The following is a 14,752-nucleotide window of genomic DNA, read 5'->3' as shown; positions in this document are numbered from 1 at the left end:
CGCAAGAGTCTTCTCCAGCGCCAGAGTTCAAAAGCCTCAATTCTTTGACGCTTAGCCTTCCTTATGGTCTAACTTTCGCAGCCATACATTGCAACTGGGAAGACCATAGCCTTGACTAAACGCACTTTTGTTGGCAGGGTGATGTCTCTGCTTTTTAGGATGCTGTCTAGATTTGCCATAGCTTTCCTCCCCAGGAGCAAGCGTCTTTTAATTTCTTTGCTGCAGTCCCCATCTGCAGTGATCTTGGAGCCCAGGAAGATAAAATCTGTCACTATCTCCATTTCTTCCCCATCTTTGCCAGGAGGAAAGGCTGAGGGACTTGTAAATGTTCATCCAGGAGAAGAGGAGGTTGAGCGGGGACAGGATTGCTATCTTTAAGTATTCGTAAGTTTTCAGAGAAGGGCAGGGAAAGGTTGGCAGCAGAGGAGAGGACCTACAGGAATGGGTTTAAACTTCCTGTACAATGATATGGGCTGGATACCAGGAAAAAATGTTCACAGAGTAGTTCAGCGGTGGAAGGGGCTGCCTAAGGAGGTGATGGGCCTCCCTCACTGTCCATTCTCAAGCAGCGGCTGGACAGATCCTTCTCCTGGATGCTGGAGGCTGATCCTGCCCTGAGCAGGGGATGGGACTAGATGGCCTGCATGGCCCCTTCCCACTCTAGGATTCTAGGAGTCTAGTTCAGCAGTGGAAGGGGCTGCCCAAGGAAGTGGGGAGCTCCCCCTCACTGGCCGTCTCCAAGCGGCGGCTGGACAGATCCTTCTCCTGGATGCCTGAGGCTGATCCTGCACTGAGCAGGGGGTGGGACTGGATGGCCTGCATGGCCCCTTCCCACTCTAGGATTCTAGGAGTCTAGTTCAGCAGTGGAATGGGCTGCCTAAGGAGGTGGGGAGCTCCCCCTCACTGGCCATCTTTAAGTAGCGGCTGGACAGATCCTTCCCCTGGATGCTTGAGGCTGATCCTGCCCTGAGCAGGGGGTGGGACTAGATGGCCTTCATGGCCCCTTCCCACTCCTGGAAACTTTTGACCAGGGGTCCCCAGCCTTTTGGCACGTGGGGGCCGAATTAGCATGCCCAGTGTCTATTATTGTTATTATTGGATTTATTTCCCGCCACTCCCTACGAGGCTCATGGCGGGTAACAATAGTCTTAACCCCATTAAAATTCTCATTAAAATTTTTTTAAAATCCCAACATGACCGAAAAAAACACATTACCACCCCCACTACCGAAGCAGCAGGGAGAGTGGAGAGGCATGATGTATCCTTCCAATCCCAGTGATTGATGATTCTAGTTCACTGGCTCCAGCCTCAGCCATACGCCTGGTGGAAGAGCTCCGTCTTGCAGGCCCTGCAGAAAGCTGAAAGATTCCGCAGGGCCCGCAGCTCACCCGGGAGCTCCTTCCACCAGGTCGGGGCCAGGAGCGAAAAGGCCCTGGTTCTGGCTCTGGTTGAGGCTAGGCACGCTTCCCTAGGGCCAGGAAAGAGGGCTATATCTTAAACCAAAATGTAACAAAATTATTGACCAACGGAGGGTGATAGCAGCAGCCAAGCAGGTTGGAGGGCCGCACAGAAAGAGGTCGGGGACCGCATGCAGCCTGCAGTTATCAGGTTGGGGAGGCTTGCATTGGGCGGGGCTTTGAACTAGATAGCCTGGTTGGCCCCTTCCCACTTTAGGATTCTGTGATTCTATTATTGCCTCTCAATTGTTGCTTATGTATAAAAAGCTCTTCAAAATGTTTTAAATGTCCACAGTATACAGAAGAACCATTATCAAAAGTTGTAGATTCTGACATAAATTTCTTTTCCTACACCAAACAAAATCTTGTCTTTTGTTTCACTCATTCCAAAAGGAGAATAAATCAGGAAAGTTTTTTTTTCCCTTCACTGTTAAACAAAACTTTTTAGACTTTAAATTTCACTGTGAAAAAAACCCTTGTCTTAAGCATTTCACTCATTCTGAAAACAAAATATTTTATAGGATGTTTTTTGGGGGAGGGGCATCTCTACTTCACATCTTGGTTGTCATGCTACCACTTACGCCAAGCCACCCAGAACTAGCACCCAGAACACCCAGCCACAGTGATCCATGCGACAGTCACCTCTAGACTGGACTTCTGCAACTCGCCCTATGCAGGTCTGCCCTTATCCTTGAGCCGGAAACTACAACTGGTGCAGAACACTGCGCCCAGGCTTCTCACTAACACATCATGGAGATCCCACATTTGGCCTGTACTCCCAACAACTTGGCTGGCTCCCAACTGAATTCTGGATTAAGCTTAAGGTTTTGGTAATCATCTTCAAAGCCGTACGCGGTCTGGGCTCAGTGTACCTGAGAGATCGCCTCCCTGCCTATACCCCCAAAAGAGCCTTACACTCTGCTACCTCCAACTATCTGCAGAACCCTGGCCCCAAAGAAGTACATCGGACCTCAACAAGGGCCAGAGCCTTCTCAGTCCTGGCCCCCACTTGGTGGAACGAGCTCCCTGAAGAGATCAGGGCTTTCCCCGGACTCCCACAATTCCACAGGCCCTGCAAAAGGCTTTTGCATGAGGCCAACCAACCCAAAAATACCCGCTGTTCCTCCCTCAGCAGTGGAATGGGCTGCCTCAGACCACCCCCTTCCATGACCGAACAATCTGACCAAGGATTTTGTCAATGTTACTGTTCCTGTTATAACATTGTTCTGGTTGGCATGTTACTGTTGTTATATTTGTTAAAATGTTCTCTGTAATTACCCTATGGTGTTCTATGTGAACCGCCCAGAGCCATATGGAAGGGCGGCCTAAAAAATGAAATAAATAAATACAATCAGCACTTGTACGCTCAAGTAAAGTGAGATGTTACTATCTGGAGGAAAGGAGACGTGTTTCTAAAGGGACAAGCCAACAATGGATCCTTGTAAAACTTGTCCTCAGGAGCTATGTCAGCTGAGGGGTAAAAACCCTCCTTGAAACAAGACAAGATTGGAAGACCATGTCTTGGAACACATACTATCTCTCCCCCCCCCCCCTTTTGGAGTTTTAATATCTAGCCTGTTGAAGAGTTCTCGAGTACTTGAAAGCAAACATCCTTGTTTTTAGTTGTTTGGACTATTTTACTTTGGATAAGCACAATTCTTCTTGCGATGTGATACTGTATGGCATTCATTGGGATAAGGCTGGCACAGTGAGCTTTCTCCCAGCCCCCCTCCCCACACACACACTTGCCGTTTGACATGTTTAAAATTCTGCCACTGATCACATTGAAAGGAAAGCCTTTTCAGTTGCTCCCATCCTTTGGCACTTACACCCACAATTATGTCCTCTCTGTCCTGTGCCCGTTTGCAAGAGTGCATGCCACATCTGAATCCTCTTCTCTGGGATTCTTGTGCATGATGCTGTGCTTGTTATTTAAGCCGGGTGTTCCTTTCATATTCTTCTTGACTCAGATACCGGATTTACTCCCCCCCCCAACAGTTGGTTGCCTTTCTGAACTTGTGGGACGCTCTCATAGGGCTGGTGTGTGTGTGTGTGTGTGTGTGTGGGGTGCAGCTACGAAAGGGCGGCTGCTGGAGAGGTTGCACGCCTGCCACATAGTGGCTCTGCCGCATGTTGGGCAGGAGCTCTTCTTAGTGGACGTTTTCTTTTTTAAAAGCACACTGTTTAAATATATTTCCTTGTCTATGCACTATCTAGAGCCTCTTGTGGCGCAGAGTGGTAAGGCAGCCGCCTGAAAGCTTTGCCCATGAGGTTGGGAGTTCAATCCCAGCAGCCGGCTCAAGGTTGACTCAGCCTTCCATCCTTCCGAGGTCGGTAAAATGAGTACCCAGCTTGCTGGGGGGTAAACGGTCATGACTGGGGAAGGCACTGGCAAACCACCCCGTATTGAGTCTGCCAAGAAAACGCTGGAGGGCGTCACCCCAAGGGTCAGACATGACTCGGTGCTTGCACAGGGGATACCTTTACCTTTTTATGCACTATCTACCTTCACTCACACAGCAAAGATGATTTCATAGTGGGGGCTACTGCTGTTGAAGGAGCTTTGGCACCCCTGTTAGACAGAAAGGCCCATCTGGCCAGGCCCAGTGTCTAAAAAGACTCAGTGGTCAGTGTGGGGTCCACAGCTGCCACATTGGTGGCCCTGCTTTTGGACAATGGTAAATTGCAGGGGTGGGGTTAGGGTGCCCTGAAAACAAGGATGAGGCTTGAATGTTCCCCGGTGAGCTGCTCAATAAATGCCGTTGTAGACACTGCTGGTCTCGGAGCGTGTTTTTTGCCCTGGCCCCATGACTGCCAGTAGCAGTACCCCTGCCCTTGGGTGTGCCTGAGTTTCCTTCTTTTTGGGTGCCCAAATGCAGCGTTGATCAGTCGTTAATGCTTCCTGCCTCCAGTGGGCTTCATCTTTCTATTCTCAGGGCACCGTTCTGTCCCTCCTGTTCTGCAGCGGCCAGTGACCCCAGAGTCTGTGCTTGGGCAATGGCCACACTGGGAACAGGGACGCAGAGAAGCCGGAAGGACTGCAGGGAAGGGCATCTTGAGAGAGAGAGAGAGAGAGAGAGAGAGGATGCTGGACCATGTCTCTCCAACGCTCAAAGAATGTATTCGGGTCCTCCTTTGAAGAGAGAGCTGCACGCAAAGGAGACAGGGCAGCTGGGGCTTTGGAGGGCCCAGGCTGACCAGCCAGCCCACCCCCCCACCCCCCGCAGGACTGCAGATGCAGCAAAGGGCGGCAGGCTGAGCTGCTGGGGAGAGTCAGACTGCACTTTTCTCAGTAAAGACAGGGTCAGGGAAGAGTTGGGCTTCCAGGAGGCCCCTAGGAGTCTTGCCGGGGAGTCACGCTGCTAAGGATGCTGCTGGCTTTGGCAAGAGCTTGCTGCGGGTCATGACCTGTTCCACAAAGGATTGCAGTTGACACTGGGATGCTGGTTTGTCCACCGTATTTGGGCTGCAAAGGGGTGTGGACAGTGTGAGGATTCAAACCCTTTCGTGGGGAAAGAACTAGCGGGCGCTCTGAGGATGAACAGGAGGCCATGATCTGGCACGTTGAGCAACAACATTTGACATCAAAATATTCAGATTCAAAATCCCTTTAATGACATACAGAATGGTACATACTGCTGTGTGTTCGTAGGTGGAGGAGAAGTGCGGTAAGCCCCCATTTAGCCATTAAAGCCCTAGCATTCGTCAGGGACGGGGACTTATTTTTATTTTATTTATTATATTTATATACCGCCCTCCCTGGAAAGGAACTTCCACCTCCCGCTCCCACTTGGAAGTGACCTTAACAGCAAACACAACAGGCTCAAAGGAGGGTGCCCTGTTTTGGTGGAGTCCCAAAGCAAGGTAGGAAAGCTTAGAGATGCTAGCATGAGTAGGAGTGGCCTGGAGCAGTGGTGTTCACACCACAGCTTGTGCAGAGCCACATAACTCCTGGCAACGCAAAGAGCCCCTCCTCCCGCCTGCTGTGCACCTTGTGGGCCTTGCCCTGCAGCGACGAGGGGGACACTTTCGGTCTCCGCCCTGCTGCTCTCTTCTCAGTGGGAGGCCCAACCCCTTAGGTAGGAAAGGGGCTGGCCAGGCAGCCAGAGGAGAACATGTTGGTCCCATGTGCAAGGGAGTAGAGCCATTACCACCCCACTGTGGCTGGCTTGCAGTGGTCCATTTGCTGTTCTCTGCAATCAGCCTTTACCTGCCCTCCCTGATAGCAGCCCAGGTGCTGGATGGTAGTTCAGGAACTGTGGAGAGGTGTGATGGTGGAGGAGAGGAATGGCCATGCCATCTCCAGCATGAAGCCCACGCTCAGGGGCCTCACCCTTTATGCACCCTCCAGTTTTTAGGTGGGAACCACCCTCACTTCTGTGGAACATGGTGTGGCTGCTGTGTTGGGGAACGGTGTGCAGGAGCAGCATGGGGCCACCCTGAAGAGCCACCTGTGGGTCCTATGAGTGGGTATCTCTGGGCTAGAGACTTGCGTATAAGCACTGCTCTGCTAAATTCCGCTTGCTGATGCCTTCCTCCAGCCCCCCATGCACCCGTGATCTGGCACCCCTCATTTGGGTCCAGGCGCTAAGGACAGGTCTGGCTGTAATGTCACCGTGTTCTCTTGAAAGCAGTGGTGAAAAATTTCCCGCAGAGGACAAAAATTACACTTGCCTGCTGCATCAGTCTCCTTGAGTCTTTTTGGTTAAACATTTGCACTCGGAATGGCTCCTGGACCACCGTACAAATGAATGATACAAAACATCTGCACCAATTAGGATGGCACAGAAAGTCCATGGATCTCAATGTAGCTGCGGAGCTTTCTGCTAAATTATACAGACTTCCCTGTAAAGCTGGACCCTCTGCCTGCAGGGCGGAATGCACTTTGGTTCCCAGCGTGGCCTCTGGAGAACTGTACAGCCTCAGGAAAGACTGGAGCATGCTTACTTCAAATCATCGCAGAGTGCAAACCGATAAGTAGGAAATGATTCCAAGAGCGGATTTCAAAGCCAGAATTCCCAGGCCAGGCCAGAGTGATTGATTGGATGTTGATTGGAGGAAGAAAGAAGCACCAAGCAAATTGGCAGCACTATTAGGGCAAAGGAGCAGCATTTTCCACTTGAAGAACCCGAGGCGTGACTGCTGAGTCCGGTCGAACACGGAGACGACAGGCCCGTCTGGGTGGAATCTTCCACTGGCCGCCAAAGGTTCAATCCTGCCAGGCTGGCCTTTCAGGGGTGAGATGCTTTGCATCTGTTTGACAGGCAAAGTTATATTCTTTAGCTTTCTTTTACAATGATTGCGGATCTCTCGTGCTGCCTGCTGAGGAAACCAGACTTGTGCCCGAGCCGGGGTTCAAGGGCAAGGCCACTGGAGGCGGAGGGGCCTTGGCCAGGTGCTGCTGCAGCCATAAATCGGTCCAGAGGGCGGCAGCCATGCTCTGTTGGCTCCAGGAGCACCTTGGAGACCCACCCAACATCCCGACTTGCCCGTGCTGAGCTTCCCTCGCAGAAGAGATGGTTCCCTCGCTGAGCGGATCTACACAAAATCGCCACAGCTTCAAGCTGAAAATGCTTCCACCTGCTAGGCCTCTGCTGGGAAGTCCAGGGGCTTGGGGGAAAGGTGCCAGTTGGCTGGATTCCTCCAAAAGAGATCGTGGGGGTGGGGGAGGGGCCAGGTTTCTTTCCTCTCCCCTCTCAGGCAGTTTCTGGGGTCCCCAGGCATCCAGGAACAGCATTTCAACATCTGGATTGCCTCCTGGTGTTTTTCACACATGCCAGCAATTAATTAAGACTTCCTGTTATCTTGTCGTCTTGGACTAATTATGCCAGTTGGCATTTGTGAAGAAGGAATGAACTAATTGTGTCACCCTTGGTCTAATCTGAACAGGGCCCCTTTTGGAATTGGAACGATATGGGTAGAGTGGACTCCTGGGTATAAGTTCCCGTGTTAACCCACTGGACACTCCTGTGTCTTTCATCTTTTAATAGAAAATTGCTTTAGGATGCTTTGGGCTGATCCTGCGTTGAGCAGGGGGTTGGACTAGATGGCCTGTATGGCCCCTTCCAACTCTATGATTCTATGAAAATCAACAAATAATTTTTAACCAAGTATTTTGTGCTCCCAGGCTGAGTGTGGCTCAAACAAACTGAATAGCGTTCCTTTCAAATCACAGTGTTCCTTCTTTCCAAGGGGAAAAGCAGGGGGTGGTCATGTGCAGATAACAGCCTAAGCTTGTTTGTTTTGCATGTTGTTGACTCTCCACGCATCTAAAATGAGCTAGTGGCCGTTTGACGTTAGACCCAGGATGCCGCCATCAGGACCGTCCTGCCTGGGGGGGAACAGGCAGGAGCGCTCTTCTGGCTTTTTCACCTGCTGTTGAACAAGATATCTGTGGTGAGTCTGAATGAGGAGCCAAGGTGGAGTCATGAGAGCAGTCCTCATGGAGGAAGAGACCTTTAACAGGGAGCCTGGACTTTGTCTTCCATAGGTCTTCTAACATGAGAAGTGCCAGAGAAAGGGAGGGGTCCCTCCTTGCAGAGGCCTTCCTCTTCCTCTTCCTCTCTCACTATGGAAGGGATGCCTCTTAGAAGAGTTTCCGTTGCGGTGACTGCAAACGCTGCAGAACAATGAGTGCTCCTCCCCCCCACCCCCTCACATTTTATTTGTAGGCAAATTTATGCTGATTTAGTCTGTTGTATGGTGGCTTGACTCTCAGTTCTGTAAGTGGGGGGGGGATGCATAGCTGTGCTCTAGAAGAGCCATTCTGAACATATGTGGGGGCTGCTTTTTGTGGACAGAAAGTTTTGAGGTGGTTCTCCGCTGGAGTGTCCTGAAAGCGCTTTGACCATGCGGCGTGGCGTCGGTGTCCGATCCTTTGGGAATTGAATGCCCAGCAGACGTGGTCCTGGGAGCCCGCAAACCCTCCCTCCCTCCCCTCCCTCCCCCCCCCTGAGACCAGGGCCAGAGCATAGCAGAGAGTGGACTACTTCCTGGAGCTTGGCGTGGGAGGAAGTCTTCGGCAGACCTCCGCGTTGTAATCTCTGCGTTGTGGACTTAATAAAGGTTGCCCAAGTGCCTTGTGGAGTGCCCTTCCTTCCTTCCTCCGTCTGGCAGAGTTTGTACTTTGATGCTTTCTTTTCAATATGCTGATGATCTTTTCTTTGTTCCATAGCATTGAACAGACGGGTTGATTATTCTTTTCAGATATTAATAAAGCAGCGGAAAGAAGAAATATGAATAAGCCTCCCTCAAGGTCCAGCCCGGCACGAAGGTAAAGTACCGCGAAGCAACAAGTTCCCCTAGGAAGTTTGGGCTTAGGGCAGAAATGCACCTTCCTCTCTGCCAATCCTGGATCTTCTCCTTGGGAATGGATCCCAGTGGGACTCCTTGTTCCCTGCGGGCTGCAGCCTCCCAAGCAGCAGAAGGCAAGCCACGTTTGCCTCGGAGCTCCTTCAGAGCTCTCCGCCGTTTGGAGGAGGCAAATCCTGCTGCCTGCGTGACTCCGGAGCATCCCTGGGGGAAGCCGTGGAGTCAAGAGCGTCCTTCGGGCCGAACCAAAGAGGAGAGGACGTGGCAACGGTTGTTGCTCCCGTGGGCAGAGGCTGCAGGGAAGCGCTTTCCCTGGGACAGGCGAGCCCCTTCCATGAAGCTGCCTTGCCCTGAGCCCACGGCGGGGCATGTCCTGCGCAAAAAGATCCTCCTGCCTCTTGCCGGCGCTGCGTCACTGTGTGTGCCACCACACAGGGGTTCCTCCGCTGGCACCAGCGCAGGGCGGCACGCAAACCCCATGCCCGGCTTCCTCTGCGGCTCAGTCAGGAACTTCGGCGTTGCCAGAGGTGCCAGCGGTCAAAGCGCGAGCTGATGCCAGAGCATCATTCTTGATGCTCACGGACATAGCGCAAGCCGTCACCAGAGCATTGCATTGCCCCAGTGCTGTGGCCAGAGCGCAAGCGGGTGACAGGGCGCTGCATTGCGAGGGGGGGAGGGGGGAGGGAGGGAGGGTGCCTGCGTCCAGAGTCTAAGTGGGCGGGAGGCTAAAGACAGGTGTGTGGTTGCATCCTGTCTGTGTTCTCACGCTGCTGCAGCCTGTGGGGTGTGCCTTATCTGCCAAATACTGCTGTGGGCATTTTTGCGGTCTCTGGACAGTAATTGCAGCCCGTGTGAATGAGGTACAATGTTTACTCCCCCCCCCACACACACACTTTCTGACTGTTCTTCAGGCCATACGTTGAGTGCCCTTTCTGCTTCTGTGGCTCTCAGCCTTCCTTTGTATGACTTCTGAACTTGGATGCGACCCACTCCGAGCCTGTGGAGCAGAAGAGCTAGAAAAGGAAAGAAGCCCATCCTGTGACCCCCGGCCGGCCCCCGCTGAGCGCTGAGCATGTTTCTGAGATGTTGCCGCTCAGCATCTCTTGGCGAACTGGCCAGGGGTGCCAGCGACAGCAGGAGGACACTGGTTCCGCACGTGCTCTCCTGAAGGCGGGTGGGGGGGGAATCCCATGTATGCTACAGCTGTGCTTTGCTCTTCTGGACATTGTGGAGAGGCCTGTGCAGTTGGAAAAAACAACTCCTATTGTCCAGTACGGGTCTATTGAACCTGAAAAAAATATGGGAATCTGAAAAGGTCCAGCTCCACACAGCGGCATGGGCTGTCCTGCCCTCGGGTTAAACTGGGTGGTGGGAGAAGGCAGCGCAGTGCTGCACTGGTGGGGACCTCCTGCCTCCCTCCAGCTGGCTTCTCATTCCACCCTGTGTGAAGGGGGCTGCACTAGACGTCATCCGCAGCCCCCTGACTCCCCAGCTGAGCCTCGGGTGGACTTCTGCAGTGTGCTTCTCCTAACTGTCTGGTGTTTTCAGATCTACCCCAAATTCCTAAATAAAGCCAGGATTTCTTTTAAAATCTGCCAGTGAAGTGCTTTCAACATGGGGGGCAGGGGGAGAGGGCCCATCTTGCGAGTTCTTGGTAGCTGGTTCTCTCGCCCCGGCATTCTGTATCAGTGGAAGCTTCCAGCGTCTCTTCCAAGGCAAGTCCAGTGGAGAACACAACACAGACCTTTAACCCGGATGTGATTAGAGGCTGGACGAGGGTGCCTGGTTCCTGCTTCTCCGGCACGGGTGCATCAGCCGCCACAGGCTACAGAAGACACGTCCGTAGAGCGTCTCTGGGTGGTGAACCTGCTCCTCTGGTGGGAGTGAAACGTCACCTGGAATTGCAAGACTTGTGCTGTCTTCCAGCAAGACTTCTCTCTGAAGGGGGAGCTTTGCCTGTAGGGAGTGTTTTTGCCATGGCAAAGTGTTGACCCACAGCCTGAAGTGCTACATGTCTAGATTGAGGGTTCCTACCTGGCCTGAAACGCAAGCCGCTCGGCTCCCTGGCCCATGGCTGTGGGCGTGTCCCTCTTGGGTGCCCTCTGGGAGGCAGGAGTGAGGCTGTAGCCGTCAGCTAAGCACGACCCCCTCAGGCAGCTCTGCCCCCGCTAAGAGAGTGTTATTGATGACTCTTTTAGGGAGAACTATGGATACGGAGAAAGGGATGCCAGGCGAGATCGGTCTCCTGTCCGGGGAAGCCCACGCAGAGAACCGAGAGAGGGCAGAAATGGCAGAGACTCCAGGGATGCACGGGATCTTCGCGGCAGAGATGTGCGTGACGCCAGAGACCACAGAGATCCCCGAGATTTCCGGGATCCCCGAGATCTTCGAGACCCCAGGGACCTGAGGGATCCTCGGGACTTGAGAGAGCCCCTGTATGAGCGCTACCGAGATGGCCGGGAGCCCCCTTACAGGTATTGCTTCGCCTGGGGAAGGGTGGGGCCGGAGCTCCGGCAGAGCTGTGGGCCTGTGGGCACCGCGGGGCCTGCGCTCCAGACCCAAGGCTCTTCTCCGCTTGGCAGGCGAGAGGAGGGCTACGATCGCTACGGGCGCAATGAGGACTATTCCCGACGGAGGGACGACGCCTACTATGATCGCTACCGTGACCACTTGGACAGGCCCCCCCTGAGTGCTGAAGGTCAGTGCTGGGCGGAGCCCTGGGCCACAGGGGCAGGGGAGGGAGGGAGGGAGGGAGGGAGGGAGGCGGACCAGACATTGGCTGGTGGCTTTTCCCCTCAGAGCGCATGAAGCGGGAGGAACGGCGCCGGGAGGAGCTGTATCGCCAGTTCTTTGAGGACATCAAGCGGCGCATTGATGCCGAGCGGCCCGTGGACTGTTCTGTGATCGTGGTCAACAAGCAGACCAAGTAAGAGCCGGTCAGGCCGGGTGAGCAGGGAGCGTCTTGAGAGGCCCACACAGGCAGTTGGCTGCCCCCCTGCTCTGCGGGCCTTGCCTTTGTGCTCCTGGGGCGCGAGTGGGCTGGGTCCCCAGGGGAGGGGAGGGGAGGGGAGGGGCGGCACTGGGCCCCTCGGGCCGGGGGCTGTTGCTGCTCGGACGGCAGCTTGCTCTCCACAAGGCTGGCTCCGCTCTCATGCAGGATGGCTGCTCTTTCGCCCAGGGATTATGCGGAGTCTGTGGGGCGGAAGGTGCGCGACCTGGGCATGATGGTCGACCTCATTTTCCTCAACTCGGAGATGTCTTTGCAGCAGGCTCTGGATGACGTGAGCCGAGGGGGGTCTCCTTTTGCTATTGTCATCACCCAGCAGCACCAAGTCCACCATTCCTGCACTGTCAACATCATGTTTGGCACACCTCAAGGTATTGTGGTCCAAACCATGTGTTTGCAGGGGGCATGGCAGCTACGGCGTCATCGGCAGTCCGATCGATTCTGCCCCCCGTGGGCACTCTGCGCGTCCAAGCACTGCAGGGTGGGGCCTGCTCAGCTCCTCTGGAGCTGGAGGATCTGTTGGTTGCTCTTCTGGGGCTCGGAACACTCAAACACATGGGGTTAGTAGTGCAAAATGCTTAGGAGGATGCAGTACGGCCGCCATCATCTCCTTGCAGCTCCGTCTCCAGCCAGTCCTTGAGCCAGGGGCAGGGAAACATCCTTCCTCAGAGCTCAGCTTAGACACAGGGGGTGTGCTTATTCTAAATCAACTCCACAGGAGACTGGGGCACCTATCAGGCATCCTTTTGGCACAAACCTTTTGAGTTCCTGCTCCCGTTGGGAGAGGTTTACTGAGATGTCGCAGCGAGGGGTGGTATATAAATTGCACGAACCAGGGCTTTTACTGGCGGGCTTCATGCCCGTCAGAGTCTCCTGGGCAGCATGTCCGACTGAGAGCCCGGCAGAGCACTAGCTGGAAAGGGAAGGGTTGGCCCCGAGTCTCTCTTTGGCCCTAGGGGTGCTTTTCAGGCAGCTTCTGCCTGTCAGTCCCCAAAGTGTGGTTCGTGCAGCGCTGCAACATGGGTTTTGGGGCTCCTGAGCCCATCCCCTGACCAGGCTGAAGGCCCTGGCGCCCTGTGGCTGTCCCGGCCTTGCCTGCTGCTTGGGGAGTGGTGTGCCGGGGGCCCTGAGACGGCCAGTGGGTCTCGGGGTGAGGCGGCCTGGATGAGGCCCATGCTGATGCCGTCGCCCTCCCTGCTTGCCTGCCTGCCACAGAGCATCGCAATATGCCACAGGCCGATGCCATGGTCCTGGTGGCCAGGAACTACGAGCGCTACAAGACGGAGATCCGGGAGAAGGAGCGCGAGGAGATCGCGCGGCAGGCGGCCAAGATGGCTGACGAAACTATCCTGCAGGAGCGAGAGCGCCCCTCCACTGGTGAGGAGGGGGCCCGAGGGGGCCACCCAGCGGCCATCCAGGGGCTCCTGAACTTGCTGGCGGAGAACCGTTACTTGACTGCCGAAGAGACCGACAAGATCATCAACTACTTGCGGGAGCGCAAGGAGAGGCAGATGCGAGTCAGCGTGGACCCTCTGCCGGGTGAGCTTTCGGGCGTGGGGCGTCCTGTGGGTCAGCTGGCCGCTGCCATTCTCCTCTCCGCGCCGCCTCCCTCCTCCCTTGCTGCCGTCAATAGGGGCCCAGCAGAGATGGGGATTGGTGCTGGGGCCTGGGCTCCTGAGGTGTGGGGGCATCCGGGAGCCCTAACAGTCTCTCTTTCTCCTCCTGCTGCAGCTTCCCTTTCCCGACAAGCCCTCGGGGCATCTTCAGGATCCTCGCTGCCCACCTCCGCCAGCCTGCCGAGCGCCCAGACGCATCAGAGCACCCAGCCCCTGGCACAGCCCGCCTCGGCCACGGCCTCTTCGAGTTCCCAGCAGGAGCTGCAGGCCAAGATCCTCAGCCTCTTCAACAGCGGGGCAACGGCTGCTGCTGCCGCTGCTGCCAACAGCACCTCCCCCGGGGGAGGCTCCCAGAGCAAAGGCTACCCCCCTGCTTCTGCCACACAGAACCGGGCGGGGCAGCTCCCCTCCGCGGGCTTGCCCCAGTCCCAACAGCGGGCCCAAGGCCAGGGCCCCCAGTTCCCAAATCACCCGGGTCCTGCCAGGAACGTGGGCACCAGAGCTGGGCATCCCCAGCCATCGCAGCCCTTGTACCAGAACCGGCTGCCTGCCCCGAGCAACACTGCCGCTCCGCGGGCGGCCCCTTCTTCCGGGATCAACTTTGACAACCCCAGTGTGCAGAAGGCCCTGGACACCCTGATCCAGAGCGGCCCGGCCCTCTCCCACCTGGTGAGCCAGACGGTGGGCCAGTTGCGGGCAGGGCCTCCCGCCCAGCAGCCACTGGGCTCCTACCAGCGGCATTACTGATGCCCGCTCAGGCTGCCTCCTGCCGCCAGTCCCAGCACCCTTGGCTGTGCATGCCGCCCCCGCCCCGCCGGCCATCCCGCTTTCACCCGCGGGGAGCTGGAGAAGGGGGCCTCGCTGGCAAGGTGCCTCTCCCTTCTCCAAGTCCTGCCTCAACGCCTTGGTGCTGCTGGCATCAGTCCAGCAGGTGAGCATCTGCCAGGCTGCGGCTCCCTCAAGGGCTGGGAAGGCTGGGTCTGGGGTGGAGGTCTTCCCTTGGGCAAGAGGCTGGAGGACCTGCCAAACGGGGGTGGGTGGGGGGGCAGTCTGGGGCCTTGCGGGGTCTGTGGGCCGGCCACGGTGTGAAGCGGCTGCGTTGCTTTCTGTGTTGGTGGGGGCCTGCTGGGTCTTGCAGGCCCCCTTGCCCCTCTTTGATTTGATTTGATGTTGTCAAGCCGAGAGTCCACTGTGCTTGGGGGTCTGTCAGGCGGTGCGTCCTCTTGTGGAGGCAAGCCAGGTAGCCCTGCGTTCCCACAGCTGTAGACGTTTTGTTCCTGAATGGTTTTGCCCGTTAGTTAACTCTGTACTGTTGACCAGAGGACATAACTTTTTTTTTAATTAAAGAAAATATTTTAAAA

General features: G+C 55.4%; 1 protein-coding gene across 3 annotated transcripts in view; it reads left to right on the top strand.

Moving 5' to 3' along the window:
- Positions 1-14,752, top strand: part of NCOA5 (nuclear receptor coactivator 5) — a 20,375-nt gene extending 5,623 nt beyond the window's left edge. The window contains exons 2-8 of one of the 3 annotated variants that reach the window (XM_077336150.1): positions 8,664-8,730; positions 10,967-11,242; positions 11,351-11,466; positions 11,568-11,694; positions 11,947-12,146; positions 12,991-13,314; positions 13,507-14,752. In XM_077336150.1, coding sequence (XP_077192265.1) covers positions 8,693-8,730; positions 10,967-11,242; positions 11,351-11,466; positions 11,568-11,694; positions 11,947-12,146; positions 12,991-13,314; positions 13,507-14,138 — 1,713 coding nt within the window. In that variant the 5' untranslated portion in view covers positions 8,664-8,692 and the 3' untranslated portion in view covers positions 14,139-14,752. Of the gene's footprint in view, positions 1-309; positions 8,731-10,966; positions 11,243-11,350; positions 11,467-11,567; positions 11,695-11,925; positions 12,147-12,990; positions 13,315-13,506 lie in introns of all 3 variants that reach the window. The other 2 variants (XM_077336148.1, XM_077336149.1) reach the window with 2 other exon arrangements.

The sequence above is a fragment of the Paroedura picta genome, chromosome 4, assembly GCF_049243985.1.
Source record: "Paroedura picta isolate Pp20150507F chromosome 4, Ppicta_v3.0, whole genome shotgun sequence".
In the NCBI taxonomy this organism is placed as follows: Eukaryota; Metazoa; Chordata; class Lepidosauria; order Squamata; family Gekkonidae; genus Paroedura; species Paroedura picta.
This window is presented reverse-complemented; position numbering and strand designations above follow the sequence as displayed.